At 43.4% G+C, this 18,441-nt stretch overlaps 1 protein-coding gene and 1 long non-coding RNA gene across 3 annotated transcripts in view; one reads left to right on the forward strand and one right to left on the reverse strand.

The window, feature by feature from the left end:
- LOC147012716 (uncharacterized) overlaps nt 1–18,441 on the reverse strand; it is a 101,703-nt gene that overhangs the window by 30,854 nt on the left and 52,408 nt on the right. For both annotated transcript variants that reach the window (XM_085853820.1, XM_085853819.1), the window contains 4 exons: nt 7,068–7,139; nt 6,728–6,763; nt 3,381–3,425; nt 3,180–3,212 (listed from right to left, as the gene is read on the reverse strand). In XM_085853820.1, coding sequence (XP_085709946.1) covers nt 3,180–3,212; nt 3,381–3,425; nt 6,728–6,763; nt 7,068–7,139 — 186 coding nt within the window. The remainder of the gene's footprint in view (nt 1–3,179; nt 3,213–3,380; nt 3,426–6,727; nt 6,764–7,067; nt 7,140–18,441) is intronic.
- Nucleotides 1–18,441, forward strand: part of LOC147012717 (uncharacterized) — a 54,134-nt gene that overhangs the window by 11,999 nt on the left and 23,694 nt on the right. The gene's annotated exons all lie outside the window — the stretch shown is intronic.

Raw genomic sequence — 18,441 nt, forward strand, 5'->3', positions numbered from 1 at the left:
GGTGAGTTATCTCGGGCACCATGGCCAAATTCCAAATTCCTGTCCTGATCCACTCTGGAAAGGCAAAGGCAAACTGCCTAGTGTAATTATTGTGAGGAGTCTGCTTTACCAACACTGAAGCTACCTTCGCACAGCGATGGAGAAACACACACACAGACACAGATGCAGAGCCACAAACAGCTGGAGAGAGAAGCAGACAGACAGACAGACGGATAGGTTAAAACGACTCCTCCTGTGTCTAAATTCCCCTTTATACATGTATCCCAAAACCTACAACGATGGAAAACAGGCTCTATCGACCCCTGCTTTGTCAAGCAGAACTTAATAACCTCCAAAAGAGAATAACTTGTCTTGATAACATGCACCGTGTGATACATTTAGGAGCCATCTATTTATTACATAGGTTAACTTTCCAAGTTGGTTTTGTTGTCAACCATTGTGACCCCATGGATTATGACTCACAACAGAGCTCGGAAGCTCCATCAGTTAACACCTGCTCTCGAATGAAGAGCTGCACATCCCATGACACAATATTGGAAACAAGAGACAGTGATGGCTGGCTGAGATCTGAATCGTGAAGCTGCGTTAAGGAAAAAATATTGTTGCGAATTCGCGCCCGCCGGCGTGCGAGCGGCCACGTAACTCGAATCCCGGCACGTCGCCCACCGGATGGACAATTCTGTCGTGACCCTCTCGGACTAACGCCGGGAACTAGTCACGGGTGGGTCTTTCGGCCTCACCATGATCGTGCCAATAGGCCCCCCGCGTGGGATAGGGTTGTTCGCCAAATTCGACCTACCTAAGTACCCACATGGAGGGTAGACCGGGCGATCGCACCTCGCCGCAGGTCGACTCCGGACACGGGCCACTTTAAGGGACCCGTTCCGTACTATCGGGATAACCGAGCGGTGTTATCGTCAACCTCGACGGTTCCGATTAATTATCGGGCATATTTAGCCCACTACCAACCCTTTACGTGAAGTAAGATGGAGATTCAATTAAAGAAAAGACGAAGCGAAACGGGAAAAACAGTTCAACATAAAGCACATTTATTCCGCGGCACACGGATAGCACACATATACAATTACAACAATTATGCACCAAAAGCAATTGCAACAAAAGAAACACAACAATGCAGAGATACTACCGACTACGTGAGCACACGGCAACACTTACACAGTTTTACTTTACAGACGGCGCCGACAACACATATACTCAAAAGCAAAAGAAAAGGCCACCCTCAAAGACAAGGGGGCAGACGGGGCCTGTGGGCACGAGACCGGGTGGAGCCAACCCATCTTGTGATGAGCCGCAAATGTGGTGGTGGTGCCCCGACTCCGCGCTCCTCCGTGGGTTTCGTTGGCACTGCTTGGAATGGGGTGGGAACGGGGCCCCCTTTCCGCACTATCTCAGCGCGGGGGGGGGGGAAGAGGGGGGAATTGTTGATGCTCTGGGGAAAGAGGATAGCTGGCTTGCTTGGGTCCCGCGACGAGCGACTCCACTGCGACCTCGACCGCGCTCCCGGCTTCCCCTCTCTGCAGCTCCCCGACAGACTCTGAACCCCGACAGACTGACTCTCCTCCAGACCCGTCTTGACTGCTGCTGCCACACTCCGCCGCCGCCACACCTCTCCAACTCGCCTGAGCCCAAAACTGACTGAATTCGCCCCGTGCTCAGCGCTTTATAGCACGGCAGGAGAACCCATATGCAAATTTCCGGATCAGGATGAGCTCGGGGGCGGAGCCATGCTCGCCCAATGGACGGAGGAAAAGTGGGCGTGAACTTCCCTTGATCCTCGAATTTGCATATATCGATTCTACTCCGACGCACCTGGAGGCGGGGCCAAATCGCCTCGCGCTTGCTGATAGGACGGATCAGAAGTGGGCGTGTATCATTCCTGATCCGACTTCTCCTCGGAAAGGCCGCTTTTTGCACCCGCGGCTCGGCGCGCGTCCCGCACGAGGCCAGGACACCCTGACGCTCGGCATTCACAAGTGGTGCGGGAATGGCCGCAGGAGAGGCGAAGGTGGTGGAGGGTCTAAAGTGGCGGTCCCTGGCCACGGTGACGCTTGGAATGGCGGTGATGCGATGGTTGCGGGATGGTGTGCTGTGAAGGTAAAGGTCGTGGCTGTTGGCATTGTTGTTGTTGTGAAGCGGCATTGCGGTTGGTGGTTGTTGTGTGATGGCGGTTGAGACGTGGTTGGCTCAAAATAAAGATAGAACAGAAAAACGGCTATCTTAAAGGGTCGCAGCCCGAATGAATCACATTTATTCCCTCTAAACAACGGGTTTGGGGCTAACTACACATGTACTTACAGATATATCTCACCTACGGGACCTGAATGGTGGTTTGCGAATTTCCTCAACCACAACACTATATATATTTGGATAAACGGGTCGTTGTGCTGTTGAAGCAGCATCACTGCAAGCTGATGAAGCAAAGCGTTGATTTGGTGGAATATATAAATCGTGAGTGCCTGGTGTTGGCTTAAGAGATAGGTTCGTGGGCTTGGGATCCGAGGATCCTGAGTTCAAACCAGGTGGGGTTGACTCTGCCTGTCATCCTTCCGAGGTCGGCAAAATGAGCGCCAGCTTGCTGGTATACTGTGTCGGAGTGGCGACCCATCCAGGATTGTGCCCAATAGCCAAGGAGACTGCCTAGCCAGCATCAATGCTCTGGACAGAGTATGGTCCCAATGGATGGATGGATTCAGATCGCGGATCCAAAAAATGGAAACTCCATGGTGCACGGCGGGCCCCACAACCTACATGCAAAGTATGGGGCTGCCACACATATGAGACCAGCATATGAAATCTGCAAGTCTCTTCTCGGCAGTCCTCTTTTGTGCGCGCGTGTGTGTGTGTGTGTGTGTGTGTGTGTGTGTGTGTGTGTGTGTGTGTGTGTGTGTGTGTGTACGTATGTGTATATATATGTACGTATATATGTATGTATGTATATGTATCCACCTCAACATTCATGTCGCTGTGAATTGCACCCTCCTCCCACCACCTTCTACCCCCTCCCGCCACCACCCTCTACCCCTTCCCCCCACTTGCACCCCTCATCTGCAATCATAAAAAAATAATGACCCTTCAGTGTTTTAGCATTCTTCATGCTGCTTCAAACTCTCATAGTAATTTGTATAAACTTTTTGTGAGTACATAAATATTACTCTTACTTCTCCTTTGTCTCCTTTCTGACTCCAGCGTCCCTGTTGGAACAAGGTACATCATTATGATGTCATTTTTCCACATCATCATTACTCATGAATCACATTAACGGCGTGCATGAGTCTGCATCAATGATCAATGTCCCTAATATGGGGGGCTCTTTGTTGGCAGGAAATGAGTAAAAACTGATCATGTTTCTTTTTACTTACCATGAAACCCCTTTGTCCTTTCACCCCTCGATTTCCCAGCAGACCCTGTTAGACACAACAGAATGTCTTTATTGTCAGAGAACATCACTTTTTGTCTTCTCATGTGAGAGTCGAACTCGGAGTCGAACCTCGGGCCCAGCCAAAAGTCACATTTATTTTCTTACACCAACCGAACAATGATGTCACCGTGCCGCGTACTTTTTCTCTCATACCGATCTCTATGTTTTTCCTTTTATTTACTTTATTATGCTGAGATGACATTTCAAAATGTGAATTTAGTTTTTAAATGGCTCCTTTGAGTTGCAGGAGTGTTTGATTCGAGGAACTACAGGTGTTTCAAGCACACGGGATGCACAGGTGGATTTGGTGTTACCCCATGTGTGCGAAGCGAATAGCGGGGTCAAGCAGTTGGTTCACCTATGTCTCTCTGTCTGTTTGTCTGTCTGTCTACAAACGTCAGTTCATGATTGAGGAACAACTTGATTTCAATTGAATGGTATATTTTGAACATGAATCGTAAAACAAATCTGCAGTTTTACAGTACTTTGCCTCTGAATTCATCCCGATTGCGCATGTGCAGAGAGGAGTGAGATCATATTTTTACTCTGCTTGCCTGCCTGACGGTCAAACTAAATTTAAAGTTATTCCAAACGGGAAACTTACTGTTTTTAAGGATATCGTAAGGACACAAACAATAGGCACAAATAACTATTGTAATGCGTTAGATAAGATGGTGTGGAAGACACTGCGTCAAAGGCGGTAAACTTCTGGATTTTTTTAATCTTAAATCTTTGTTTTATTTCGACTGCATTATATACTTGAACACTGCAGAACAAAAATCACCTTTTTGGCACTTTCAATACCCTTCCGTTTTGCAGTACGGTCAGGTCAGGTGAGGTATGGGAGCATGCGCTAGAGCAGCGCGTCGCTGCATCCACTTTCCACCGGTACTCCAGAGGCCTCCATCTGGCCACCCCCAGGCAGATGCCTGGCCCATCCCAATCTCCTTGAGATTCCAATCAACCTGCTGCAACCACGAAGCACATGGTCGGCCCATTGGCTTCCTTCACTCACGAGACTCCCTTGTTGAGAGAATCTGGTGAGCAGGATCAGCATCAGGAAAATGAGCCACATGTCCATACAGCTGCAGCTGACACCACGGACTATGCAGGTAACAAATCTCATTTGAGTCTCTCTCGGCAACCGCTCGTTGGTCACAAAGTCCGAGCAGCAATAGCCAAGGATTCTCCGAAGAGACCTGGTACCAAAGGAATTAAGTCTCCATCTCAGATCCTTGGTCAGAGTCCAAGTCTCACATCCATAAAGCAAGACTGGAAGCACCAAGGACCTGAAGACTCGGACTTTTGTCTTTCCACACAGGTACCGGCAGCTCCACACCCCATTATCCAGTGAATCCATGACTCCCCAGGCCCGACCCAGACGTCGGTTGACCTCTGACTCACATCCAGCAGAGACATGAATATCACTGCCAAGGTAAGTGAATCTCTCCACGACCTCAACATCCTCACCACAAACAGGCACAGACAGGACAGCAGCATCCAAGATGTCATTGAAAGCCTGATTCTTAGTTTTGACCCAGGAAACCCGTAATCCCAGCGGCTCCAACTCCTCATTCAGCACCTCAAGGGCCCCAAAAGGATATCTAAAGACTCCGCAAAGATGACTGCATCATCTGCGAAATCAAGGTCAGAGATCTTGACATTCCCAAAAGATGCACAACAGCTTGATCTCTCTGACATCCTCCCTGGAATCCAGTCCATACAATGCTGAAGAGTGTGGGGGCCAGTACACACCCTTAACGAACTCCAGTAACAACTGGAAATAAGTCAGAGATGGTACCACCACATCTCACAACACTCTCAGTACCAGAGTAGAGTTCAGACATCAGATCGATCAGTTTTGGTGTCACCCCACGAAGGCCAAGAATCCTCCAGAGGGCATCCCGATTCACTGAATCGAACACTTTATAGAGATCAACATAGGCTGCAAGCAGCCCCTGCCTAAACTCTCGTCTGCCTTCGTTGACCCGAAGAGCAAGGATACGGTCAATCGTTGAGCTCTTTGGTGTAAAGCCTGACTGCTCTGGACGCTGGTGCTCAAGCTGATGGCGGCGAACCCTATCAAGAATTATCCGAGCAAAGACCTTGCCCGGCACTGAGAGCTGCGTCACCCCTCGGTAGTTGTTGCAGTCTTGGCGATCACCCTTCCCTTTCCAGAGAGGGACAACAAGGCCCCTCTTCCAGTCAGTTGGGATGATGCCTGTGTTCCAGGCAGAGCACAGAACTGCATGCAACGACACAAGTGCAGAATTTCCACCAGCCTTGAGAAGTTCAGCATGGATGCCACAGATCCCTGGAGCTTTACCCCATTTCAACCGGTTCACCGCAGCCCGTGTTTCCACAAGCGAAGGTGGACCACAGTTGATTGGAGGGTTAGCAACAGGGATTGTAACACCCCTGACGTCCAACTCGACAGCTGGTGGATCAGCCTGGTACAACCACTCAAAGTAACCAGCCCAGTGGGCTCAAAGTAACCGGCCCAGATGTGGTGGTACCTAAACCTCACATCTCAGCACCACTCCGACACACTCTCGCGCAATCTGACCCGAGAATGTTACCCCGTGGTTTCCCTCCTATCATCAAAGATTGGGGGTCCCGAAGGCCTTGCCCTAATCCCGTCATCCGGTGAGCTGCTCTGCGAAGCGAAGCTGCACAGGAGGTACTCCCACGGAGTGGGTTTTCAGATTTCTTTGCGTTTTTGTGTTTTGCGGAATGAAGGGTTTTACGGTGGCCGGAGTGCAAATCCTGCCACAAACTTCATAATAAGAAGTAACCCAACTGCATGAGGACGTCTGCAGGCACAATTTGGCACTAGATATGGATGGCCCTTGGCTCACAAGGAGTTCCTCCACCCTTTGACAGGTTTTGTTTTTAATCCTGCTGGGTGTTCATATCCAAACACCCTCCTCACCAAAAAACCTGGTGGGGGAGACTGTTTAGTAGCCGACAACCCGACCATGGAACAGGTTAGTAGAGGTTTACATGATACCTGTAGCAAGTCACAGATGTAATCTGGCCTGACCTGACATTAAACTACGGTGCTTGGACAGAATATTACAGCATTTTAAGTCATCATGACCAATCAAATTTTCCGCTCATCGACCCCGCCCATTTTCTTGTTGTGTTGTATTTTTACTTATTCTATTATCTCAAGGCTGCGTGGGGCAACATGTTCCATGAACTCTCTAGTTAATCACGTGGGAGGGTAGCATAGACATTGATAAGGTGCAGCATCAGAAAAATTGCGAATATACGATGAGCACTTACTCTTTGTCCTTTGTTTCCACTTCGTCCCCGAGATCCCTGAGCAGAAAGAATTTCACAATAAGTCCAGATAAGGACTCTCAGATAATATGTAACCACACAGTGAGTGTATTATGACAGTCAATGAAATGGAGATATTTTGTTATTGATATTCAGAATAAATTATTTATTTGTGCTTGATCCAAACAAAATTGCCTCGTGATCTTGAATGCATGTGCCACGTAATTGAGCTGTTGTGATTAAATATAATATTTTGTGAAAACTGCCATTCAGGACGTGTGAGGTTCAGTGTTGTATTATTTTGGTTTAAAACAAGATGTTTGTGGAGCATGGTTGGGCTTACCTTGCTGCCTTTGCTGCCAATCCAGCCTGGAGGCCCTGAAAGGCCAGCAATGCCCCAGTGCCCAGGTTGCCCCTGTAAATGTCATTAAGCGATGATACATAAATGTCCAAATACAACACTCACACCATCATCACTTTACAATGTATAAACATTGTACTGCTATTGTTATAATGGTGGATGGAGGTTACGTTTTCACCTGTTGGTTTGTTTGTCTGTCTGTGAGCAAGATATCTCAAAATGTTATGGACGGATTCAAACAAAACTTAGTGGACATGTTTCGGTGTATGACGACAACGAATTGATGAGATTGTGGTGAAGATCCGGATCCGGATACGAGAATTCTATCAGTGATTCTTCACAATTGAGAGATCGAGTCAGAAACGATAAACATCTCAAAAAGTTTAGAAGGGATTTTGACAAAACTTGGTGGATGAGTTGGATAGGTGACTACAATAAACTAATTCGATTTTGGTTTGTGACAAGGCCGAATGGCCAGATCTGCATCCAGACCAATCAGTGGGATGCAAAACATAAACTGATCAGCCTGGCAGAGGTATGTGCTCTACTGAGTGCCATTCTTGTTTCCCGATGTAACCACAATGACAAACGATAGCGGTGGAAACCGTATAGGAGCTCATTATTGAACTCTATTTTGTTTTTCTGACCAACATTGTACACCACACCTAAAATATCTCAGCCATTGCTCTTCTAACAGGAAGTGAAGATGGCTGTTCCATCTGTTTGAACTTATTTGTAAGAAGTTTTCGGAAGAGTAGTTTGTATGATGATGAACCACACTCTTTACGGAGCGTTGGGGGTTACCGGAGCAGTTTCTTGGCACGGGTTATTTTGGGTGCTTTGCCATTGCCTTCACAGCAGTCAGTCAGGGCAGGGATTTTTAAGTTGGCCAGGATGTCGGCAATAACTCGCCAAGTCTTTGTGAAGGACACCGTTGGACCTTTAACGTCCACCAACTTTTGCAAGCAAGACACCCATTATGAACGTCCATCCCAGGGACATTGCACCACACATTGATGCCTCGCCCTGACTGCTAGACACCTATATGACAGTTTTATAGCTGGGCTGAGTTTCAAATCCGGGTGAGAGAGCTCAGAGGTGAACGCTCATACATCCAGGCAATCTTATAAGCCTGTAATTCATCTAAAAATTCCGAAATGATCTCTACAAATTGTCAGCCAGTGTGCAGAACCTGTTTGGTGGTGGCCATGAGCACTCGTTACATCATAAAGGTTGTCCTTGTTTGAAAAAGAAAACAAACATTAAAAATTTTTGCTGAAGCATTCAAATGCATTACAAGTCGGAATGAGCAGAACCCAAATAATTTAACCCTTCTCAAACTTATCAAAATGTCAACGGTCAAATTATCTGGATTCTGCTCATTCTGACTTGTAATGCATTTTAATAGTTCAGCGAAACTTTTTAATGTTGCTGCACATTTTGCTAACAGCAAAGTCTCATCCTGACTTCAAACTTTCGAAAACAGCTGATTGCAGCATTCCTTTATTCTCACTATTTAAGATGAGTTAAACCAGTTGCCTGTCGCAAGAAAAAACTAGGGATATGTTTATTAAACATGCTCATGGCGGAGATTACAGCTCTTGAGACGTGAAAGATCGAGTTGTTAAATGACCACAACCAAGCCAAAGACCTCTCATCGGGAAAACCAGTCTGTTGGGACCAGGTGTTGCCCTGTAGCTTCACCTTCATAACTTTTTAAAATTAAAAATTCATGCTATTCCGGAGAGCTACATCACCTCAAGATGATATGGCACGGATGGCATGACATAAAAAGGGTTTGTTTCATGCACCTATATTTTGTGACATGACATGTAATCAAAATCGATGACATCCCAAAGGTTGTAACTCCATATATATGTGGTGAATACGATGTTAAAGGTTGAGGCACCACAACCTTTTTTGAATTGGTTGGAAAGGCCATGCCTGTGAATATCCTCGTGCTTGAAGGATTCTCGGGACAATTTCCGCTTTGACGAGTTTCATCCGTACCAGGGGTTGATTGGATTGAGAATGTGTATCTGGCTTGTTAAATCGGTTTGTAGGTTAAGCCATGGCGAACTATGAAGATTTTTTGGAGTGCACAATCCATTTATATCCCACACTGCAAATTGGACCTTCTGCAGATTTTCTTTTAGCATGTGTTACGTGATCCCTCCCTTGTCCGACCTCATTAGTCCAAGTCTATCTCCACTCTCATGTAAGTAATATTGTGGTGAAACTAATGGGATTTTACTTAACTCTCAGTAGGGTATGTGTTTGTGTTTGTGGTTGGGGGGGGGGATCAGTGAATGGAAGTGGGGTGGACATGATGGGTGGTAGGCATGTTATCTTTAAGGTAAGGTTTACGTGATTTAATGCATTATCATAAAATACATTGTGTGATGAAAGTTATGAATATGTGATAAGACATCAAATCCTCCTGTAAGAAAAGTCATACAGTCCGTGAGCATTACCTCCTTGTTTTCAATGATCGCTATTCGTTCATGTTTCCATGAGAGGTCTCTGTTCCCCACTGTTTTGTGCTTCCCACTCCCACCCTTATTGTCTCCTGCTCCCTTTGTTATATCTTATGTGCATTAGCTCTTATATGAGCCTTGACAATGTAGACAACAACAAAAAAGTTCTGGAACTGAGACATTGAAATTTTTTCAGATGTGCCAGTGTATTACTCTACACAACTGTTGTGCCTCTGTGTAACAGCTGTTCTGACATGAGTATTTTACATCCCCATAGGAGGTGTCTCTTACTTTTGGTTTATACCTTGCAGAACCTACACCTGTCCAATTGACTCAGTTCCATCATTTTCTCAAAGCCATTGGTGTCGTGCGTTAATAAATAATGATTCGTTCTCCATCCCAGTTGAGCTGACCTCTTGTTAGCCATTCCAATGAGCCTTCTTTATCTCTGCCCATTCTGTCCAACTCTTTTTTTTTCATGCCTTCCTGCTTTTTTGTTGTTATTCCAGTTGACAGTGAAAAACCTGTTGATATTTCGCTTTTTATTTTTCTTTTGCCTTATTTGTCTATGGTCTTTTTTTGCAATTGTTAAGCTCCGCCATTGAAGATGGACGGAGGTTACTGTTTTCACCCCTTTCTGTTTGTTTGATTGTTTGTTTGTGAACAGTATTACGGAAAAACTCCTCAACGGATTTCGACGAAACTTGGTGGGGGGGGAGGGGGGTTAGGTCTGGTCCAAGGATCATGCCACTAGATTTTGGACTTGGTCCAAAATCCAATATGGCCGCTATGGCGGCCAATTTTAAAAATATTGGAATTTTTTTTTTTTTTTTGCATTTCCACATGTTTTAGGTGATTTTCAACCCCCCCCCAAAAAAAAAAATTGTTAGAGAAAAAAATGTTTGCAACTTTTTTTTCAACAAAATTTCGATTTTTTGTTTTTGCATTTCTACATGTTATAAGTGATTTCCAACAAAAACATGCCAAAATTATAATTGCGGCTAATTTTGGAACTTCAGGTGGATATACCCACGTAAAATCAATTTTTGTCTCAAGGAATCCAGTTATGACGAATGAATTGAGTATGTAAAAGTTAAAAGTAAAAGGGAAAGTTGCAAACTATAACTCTGTGAGCACTGTTGATGTCAAATTGAATGAATAGGATATCAGGTTCACTTGAGTGACCAAGCAGTATTGGCGGCGGAGGTTTTGCACTCTACCGAGTGCTCCCCCTCTAGTTGGGCCTGTATTCATTGCTGTTTCAGTTTCATGTGTGACATCTTCCATTTGCACCTGTTTTTGGAAATTTTCTGCAAGGTGGGTTCGGGATAACTTTTCTGGCTTGCTGTCTTCGTGTTTGCCTTCAAATCAGATTTGGTAGTCTGTGAACTTTTCACATACTCAGACAGTAACACTGTTGTTGCTCTACTGTGCAATTGGTTGAGTTCCATCAGGCCACTGCCTCCTTCTTGTCGAGACAGGTGCCTTCTCAGGATGCATTGATTTTTGTTGAACATTTTGTGGACAGTGAGGAGTTTCTTTGTTTTGGTATTTCGCTAATTGATTACTGCTTGTGGTCAGTTTATGATTCTGCAGTTGTACTAGAATACTGGTACTGCCAGTTGCTTCATGGCCTTGATTTTGTTTGTTGGAGGAAGTTGTGTTTTCAGGATCAGCCTCATTCTCCACCAGTATTCTTTGGTAATTGTTTTGCGCATTTGTTTGTGATAAATTTGGTGGCCCTTTTCTCCTCCAAGGTATTTATTGGATGGTCGCTAGACTACCGTTATTCTCAGGTTTTCCGTCTGTCTGTATGTATGTAATGGACAGCTCTGGAGGCCAGAGGGGTCAACCGATTTTGATGAAACGACAGGTAGGTTCATACCAGGATCTAGTTGGATGCTTTTGGCCACCGATGTCGAGCAACGGGACTTTGAATTTTTTGAAAAAATCCGAAAAATATTGATATATTTTTTCGAAAATCCAAAATCGGCTTCCAGGCTTTTATGCGCACTATACTCAACCTCTTTGTCAAAGAATTTCAGCCCGATCCGTCAAAAATTGTATGACTAGTATGCAATTATATAGCGACCACCCATGTCACCTACCGGCTTGTCTGATCCTTCGTTGTCTGGCTCCTGCATTGTCGGAGTTAGGTCGATTTTTATATTGTCCATTTTTGTTAGTTTACCTTGTACGAATGTGGACTTGGCACACTTAACGAGGCCAAATTCCATTTGAATGTCATCAGAGTACTGTTTCACTAATTTCAGTTGTTCTGCCAGTTTTTCATCATTCGGTGCGAAGTGCATTAAATTTTCCATATTTTGTAGATGTGTCACCCTTCTTGTCTCTTTGGATGCTCTCTTATTGGATATTAGGGTTTATCAATGTCCTTGCCCATTAATGAGGTTGCTAAGTGGGTCTCGGGCCAGGCCAAACAGGAGGGGCAAAAGGCTGTCCCCCTGGAAGATCCCGTGCCGTATCTTCACTCTTGGTATTTCGATTTTTCCTTCTGAGTGCTGTCGTATCAATGTGGTACTCCAAAGCTCCATTAGTTTCTCAATCAGTTTGATTATTTATTGGATGATTTTATACACTTGCATGCATTTTATCATCCATAAATGTGGGGTACTACCAGAAGCTTTTTTGCAGTCTATCCAAGCTGCAGACAATTTGGTTCTTCTCGTTTTACAGTTTGAGTGTGTGTGTGTGTGTGTGTGTGTGTGTGTGTGTGTGTGTGTGTGTGTGTGTGTGTGTGTGTGTGTGTGTGTGTGTGTGTGTGTGTGTGTGTGCGCGCGCACACCTTTGGTCAATGTCCTTCAGCATTTGTCCTTGATGGAGTGACAGAATTTTTTAAGAGGCTTGTGTTATATTCTTCTGTGATTATGATTGTTCGTCATGTATAGTCAATCAGCAGGATTCCGTTAACATCTCAGAAGATTGAGGCCATCATCTCGTTACTTAAATGATGGGTGTGACGTTTATTGGATACTGGTGATTCCTTGTGCTCCCATTGCATGAGTCCAATTTAATTTCAGGATCCCAGTGGTGAAGTCATGTTTCATCAACACTTACAAGATGAGTGATAAAGTCATCTGAATCTGCATTGAACAGTTTGAGAAGCTTACGACATGATGCCAACCTTCTCGTAGATCATGATAACAGAGATTTTGATGAACCCATCTCGCTGATATTTTGGACACATCCAAGTGTTCTTAGATGGTCGTGAGAAAATGCTGCCTTCAGGAATTCCAAGTTATTTGGAGATTTTTGGGACTTTAACATGGCCATCCTCCATAATTGAAGCTCCAACCTGGGTAATTGTGGCTTGCGGTTTGTAGGCTGGTCACATCCGGTGGCAATCTTGATCGGTGGTCCTCTTCAATGGATTTACACACTCTACAGTCTATACCTAAAGGATGCCACCAATTTGGCGACTGTGGAATACAAGGACTCACATTCACCAAACGGCCACCACATGTTTGTGAATTTATTTGGAACTGAATCTTCTTTGCATAGGAATTCGATGACACCTCGATGCTCAATCTTTGCAAAATCCATCGTTGTAAAACATGGCCAACTACTACATTTACCTTGAAACCAAAAAAAATTAGAAGGGCACTAGGTAGAAGTGCGTACCTTCACCACGTAATGACTGATCCATGAGAACATACCAGGCTGAATACATTTTGAAATATCATTCTATGTATCGTTCGTTTTTGGCCTTATTTCTCAATGGTGAAAAAATCACGTAAAAAAAAAAAAAAAAAAATTATCGTATCCAGATCCGGATTCGGATCTTCACCAAAATCGAATCAGTTCTTCCTTGTCACACACCTAACATGTCAGTAGGGAAAGAATACTGGTTCTGGCTCACTTTTCCCCATGTAAATGAATGGGGGATTTTCAGCCATGAAATTTTTCTTTTTTTTCCCCTAAAAAAATAAATCCCCTTTTTAGCCCAAGGTATATTTATTTGTCTCCCCTTTTAACCTGGAGCCTGGTGTTGGCTTAGTGGTTAGGGTGGCGGCTTGGGATCCCAGGGTCCTGAGTTCAAGCCCCGTTGGCTGCTGAATTAACACCAGGGGGTTGACTCAGCCTGCCATCCTTCCGAGGTCGGCGAAATGAGTGCCAGTGTACTGGTCCCGGTGTATGCCCCGGTTAGAATAGGTGTAGCATATCCCTGTGTGTCGTAAGAGGCGACCAGGGTTGGCGTCAGGAAGGGCATCCGGCCATAAAACATTGCCTCAAGAAAAAGCCAAACCCCTGCACAGCAGGGAAAAATGGCTGTAAAAACGGTCATTTTTTTATTTCCCCTTTTAACCTAGGGGCTCTCTATTCAAATAGCCCATACAACAAGATAAAGATTTGTTAAAGGTGATTCTAAAGAAATATCTGAAACGTCGAAGCCTCGGGGCACTCTCTATTCAAATAACCCATACAACAAGATAAAGATTTGTTAAAGGTGATTCTAAAGAAATATCTGAAACGCCAAAGCCCTGGGACACTCTTTATCAAATAACCCATACAACAAGATAAAGATTTGTTAAAGGTGATTCTAAAGAAATATCTGAAACGTCTAAGCCTCGGGGCACTCTTTATCAAATAACCAATGCATATTGTTTAGCTCACTCATTGAACCTATAAACATTTGTTCATTCTCAAATTCCTTCAATAGTTTAATTTTCTTTGCACAATAATCCCCATCTAAAATATTGAAAAACAAAACATTTGAATCTTTATATTTTTTAAGATACCCCTTTTGTGCCATTACGAAATGATAAACTTCTCTTAATGATCTCATCTGGCCACCGCCCGAGTTGCAAATCATTTTTGCACATAAACCACGCCATAAAAAAAGTTTTGTTTCAAATGTTTTCAGTTCATGCCGTGAAAATGAGAAAGTGTTTTTTTTTGACACGGTCGTGCTGTGTGAATGAGGAAGTGGTTTTGGACTGTCATGCTGTGAAAAAATAGGAACTATTCTGTGAGACAAGGTCTCGTGTTTATATTTTATCTCAGAACACGAACTGAAAACATTTGAATCAAAACTTTTTTTATGGCGTGGTTTATGTACAAAAATGATTTGCAACTTGGGCGGTGGCCAGATGAGATCATTAAGAGAAGCTTGTCATTTCCTGTGGCCACACCCAATGATTAAGCAATCTCCTCATCGTTGCTTTATAAGTGATTCGCCAGACAAAGTTTCTGCCAGACGGGATTTTCATTTTTACAACTGAGGCATGGGCGATCTTTCTTCCGATGAAGACAACAGCTCACTACAGAGTTGGTAAGTTTGTGTATGGTTTTCTCTTTGAACGATGAAGCAAATGATTATTAATTAAATCATGATAATTCTGATATATATATTTTTTCCCTGACAGGCCATTGGAAGAAATTGAGTTTACATATCACGACGTGGTGCATGAAATTAATACTCTTATTGAAGAGATCAATGATTTTAGAAGAGAATTGAAAGACATTTACAATGAGTGGTACGAAGTCTTATCACGTCCTCTCATCTCGAAGGAATTAAACCAATGGTGAGACACGTGTGTGTGTGTGTGTGTGTGTGTGTGTGTGTGTGTGTGTGTGTGTGTGTGTGTGTGTGTGTGTGTGTGTGTGTGTGTCTCTGTCTGTCTTTCTACCTACCTCTCTCTGCTCTTATTGAAGAGGTCAATGATTTATAATGACTGGTCTCTGATCTCGAATGAATTAAACCAATGGTGAGGCACGTGTGTGTGTGTGCCTATGTGTGTGTGTGTGTGTGTGTGTGTGTGTGTGTGTGTGTGTGTGTGTGTGTGTGTGTGTGTGTGTGTGTGTGTGTGTGTGTGTGTGTGTGTTGCTTTCCCTGTCTGTTTGTATCTCTCTCTGTCTGTCTCTTCATCTATACCCTTGACTTATTATTTTTTTTTTCAGCACTATCGCACAACATCAGCTGTTGAAGCAATCTTGTACAACACATGATTTTCTGGAGGTAAATATTTCTGAATTATTATTAATATCACTCGTACAACACATGATTTTCTGGAGGTAAATATTTCTGAATTATTATTAATATCACTCTCTCTTTAGAATGTCGCCTGATGTTGGTTGCATCATTAGTTTGGACGTGGTTTTGTCAGTACACTGGAATTCATTTTATTGACCTTGAAAGGATGACAGGCTCCTGGTGTGTTAATTCAGTGGTCAACGAGGCTTACTCATATTACCATGTAATTATCTTTATAAAACCTAATTATTATCCACTTTTTGTTTCAAAACAGAATATGGTGTCTGAGTTTCGTTATCACAAGACATCTGAAGAAGATTGCTGGGAAAGATTATACATTCTCGCAAATGAATATTAAAAATTTTCAATATTAATAAATTATATTTGCTTTGTTTACAATTACTTGATTCTGAATTACAAAAAAAGAATCAAGACATGAACGAGAGGGAGGGGTTGGGGGGGGAGGGGGGTGGTAGGTGCGCTCCCCCAATGACCCATCACCCCCTCATCCCATCCCTCCCCTCCCCATGTGTGTGTGTGGGGAAGGGTGGGGGTGGGGATGAGGGAGGTGGTGGGTCAAAGGTGGGGGCGCACAGGGGGGATGAGGGGGGTGGGGCTTGTGTGGGCGGGGCTTGTGTGGGCGGGGCTTCGGTGGGGCTTGTGTGGGCGGGGTGTGTGTGGGTGGGGCTTGTGTGGGTGGGGGCTTGTGTGGGTGGGGCTTGTGTGGGCGGGGTTTATGTGGGTGGAGCTTGTGTGGGAGGGGTTTATGTGGACAGGGTTTATGTGTGTGGAGTTTTTGTGTGGAGTTTTTGTGTGGAGCTTGTGTAGGCAGGACTTATGTGGGAGGGGTTTATGTGGGCAGGGTTTATGTGGGCAGGGGTTTATGTGGGTGGAGCTTGTGTGGGAGGGGTGAATGTGGATGAGGCTTATGTGGATGAGGTTTGTGTGGATAAATGGATGGGTGGAGAGATGGGGGGATGGGTGGATGAGTGGAGCTTGTGTGGATGGGTGGATAATTTTTTAATTAAATAAACATGTTGTGTGTGTGGGGAACTAATTAACTAATCACTAATTATGTGAATATGATGAATATGGGTGGAGCTTGTGTGGGGTTTGTGTGTGGAGCTTGTGTGGAGTTTTTGTGTGGAGCTTGTGTGGAGCTTGTGTGGGGTTTGTGTGGGGTTTGTGTGGGCGGGGCTTCGGTGGGAGGGGCTTGTGTGGGTGGAGTCAAAAAGGGGCGGAGTCAAATTTCAATTTATTGGAGCTTGTGGGGGGGTGTGTGGTGGGGTTTTGTGGGGTTTGTGTGGGCGGGGCTTGTGTGGGCGGGGCTTGTGTGGGTGGAGTCAAAAAGGGGCGGAGTCAAAAAATTTCAATTCATCTTTGTCTTTTGTAATTCCTGTGAATAAAATGAACCTAAAATCTCTTCCCCTTCCAAATCATATATCTTATAAGTCCAAGGAACCGTATCTATTACATCAACAATTTTAAAAAGCTCGTTGGTCCATCTTTTCATATAACCTTTTTCAAAATGAGATTTCCACCTATATATTCTTACGATATCACCAACTTTGAACTTAGGTTTTCTGACATTAATCTCTTTTTCATATTTTAATTTTGTAAATGTTTCTGATGGTTTCATATTTGTTGCCGTGTGAATCGTGTCATTATACTTATCCACAATATCCTGAATAAAAGATGACCATTGTTGTGAACCGAGTTGTGTGAATTTTTTATATAGTCTCTCTTTTAAGGTACGATTAAAACATTCAACAACAACTGCCTTCCCTTCATTTAAGGTACTGTATAATGTAATACTGTTATTTTTTAGAAAATTCATAAATGTCTTGTTATAAAACTCTCTACCCTCATCAGTCCACAATTTTTTAGGTTTTCTCTTACTTTTATTAAATATCTGTTGAAAAGCTAACATAAGAGTATTACCTGTTTTGTTTTTTAAAGGGACAACCCACGCATATCTACTCCTCAAATCAATAACGGTTAAAGCATACTTGTACCCCTTATCATTATTGAGTTCAATCAAATCAGCAGACCAGATATAATCTACTTCCTTAGAATAAACTTTCCTTCTCTGAAACTTTGTGAATATTGGTTTATGTAATTCATCAGCTAATTGCTCTTCAGTCTTAATGACATCATTAGAGCCTATAAGTTTTTTGAATTTCCAAGTCCAAGTTTCAATTTAGCACTGATCATCTTCTTCACAATGAACCGATCAACTTTTTCTCTCAAGGTTGGATTTTGTATCAGAGACAAATTATACAACATTTCTCTATCGGCTTCATGCTTTTCTTCCAACGTTGTGGTATTCCCATAATCAATATCATGTCTCATGCACACTTCATCAACTCTATTGATAGGCTTACTCCAGGATTTAGGATTGTCTGCCTCATCTAATCTTTTATCCAAGTTTGTGCCTGGACCACAGAAAGAATACCCTGGAAGATGTAATTCCCCTGGTATTCCAGTAGTTGTAAATTTACTTCCTGATAAAAACTTTTGTATATCTCCTCCGAGTTTGTGTTTGGAGATAAATTGATTTTTTTTTTGAACCACAAACCGAACATATACCTTTTTGTATAACCCTGTTATTTTTACTTTTAATATATGAAATATTTTTAGTATTAGTTTTCTTTTTACATTTGAGACAATAACTCATTTATTTATGATAAAAATTCCTGCAGAGTGCAAAAACCTTTTTAGTTTCCAACATGCACATTTGAATCTTAATTTTTAAAACATAAAGAATCCTTAGAAATGCCTTCACTCTCTCCCCCATTTATTTAAGAAAAAAAAAATGAAAAACTTGAATTAAAATACATATCTTCTCGATGTCAATAGTCTTGTCGAAAGTATTGTAAATAGA

The sequence above is a fragment of the Eptatretus burgeri genome, chromosome 14 (assembly GCF_056783735.1).
Source record: "Eptatretus burgeri isolate ZD-2024b chromosome 14, Ebu_testis_v1, whole genome shotgun sequence".
Classification (NCBI taxonomy): Eukaryota; Metazoa; Chordata; class Myxini; order Myxiniformes; family Myxinidae; genus Eptatretus; species Eptatretus burgeri.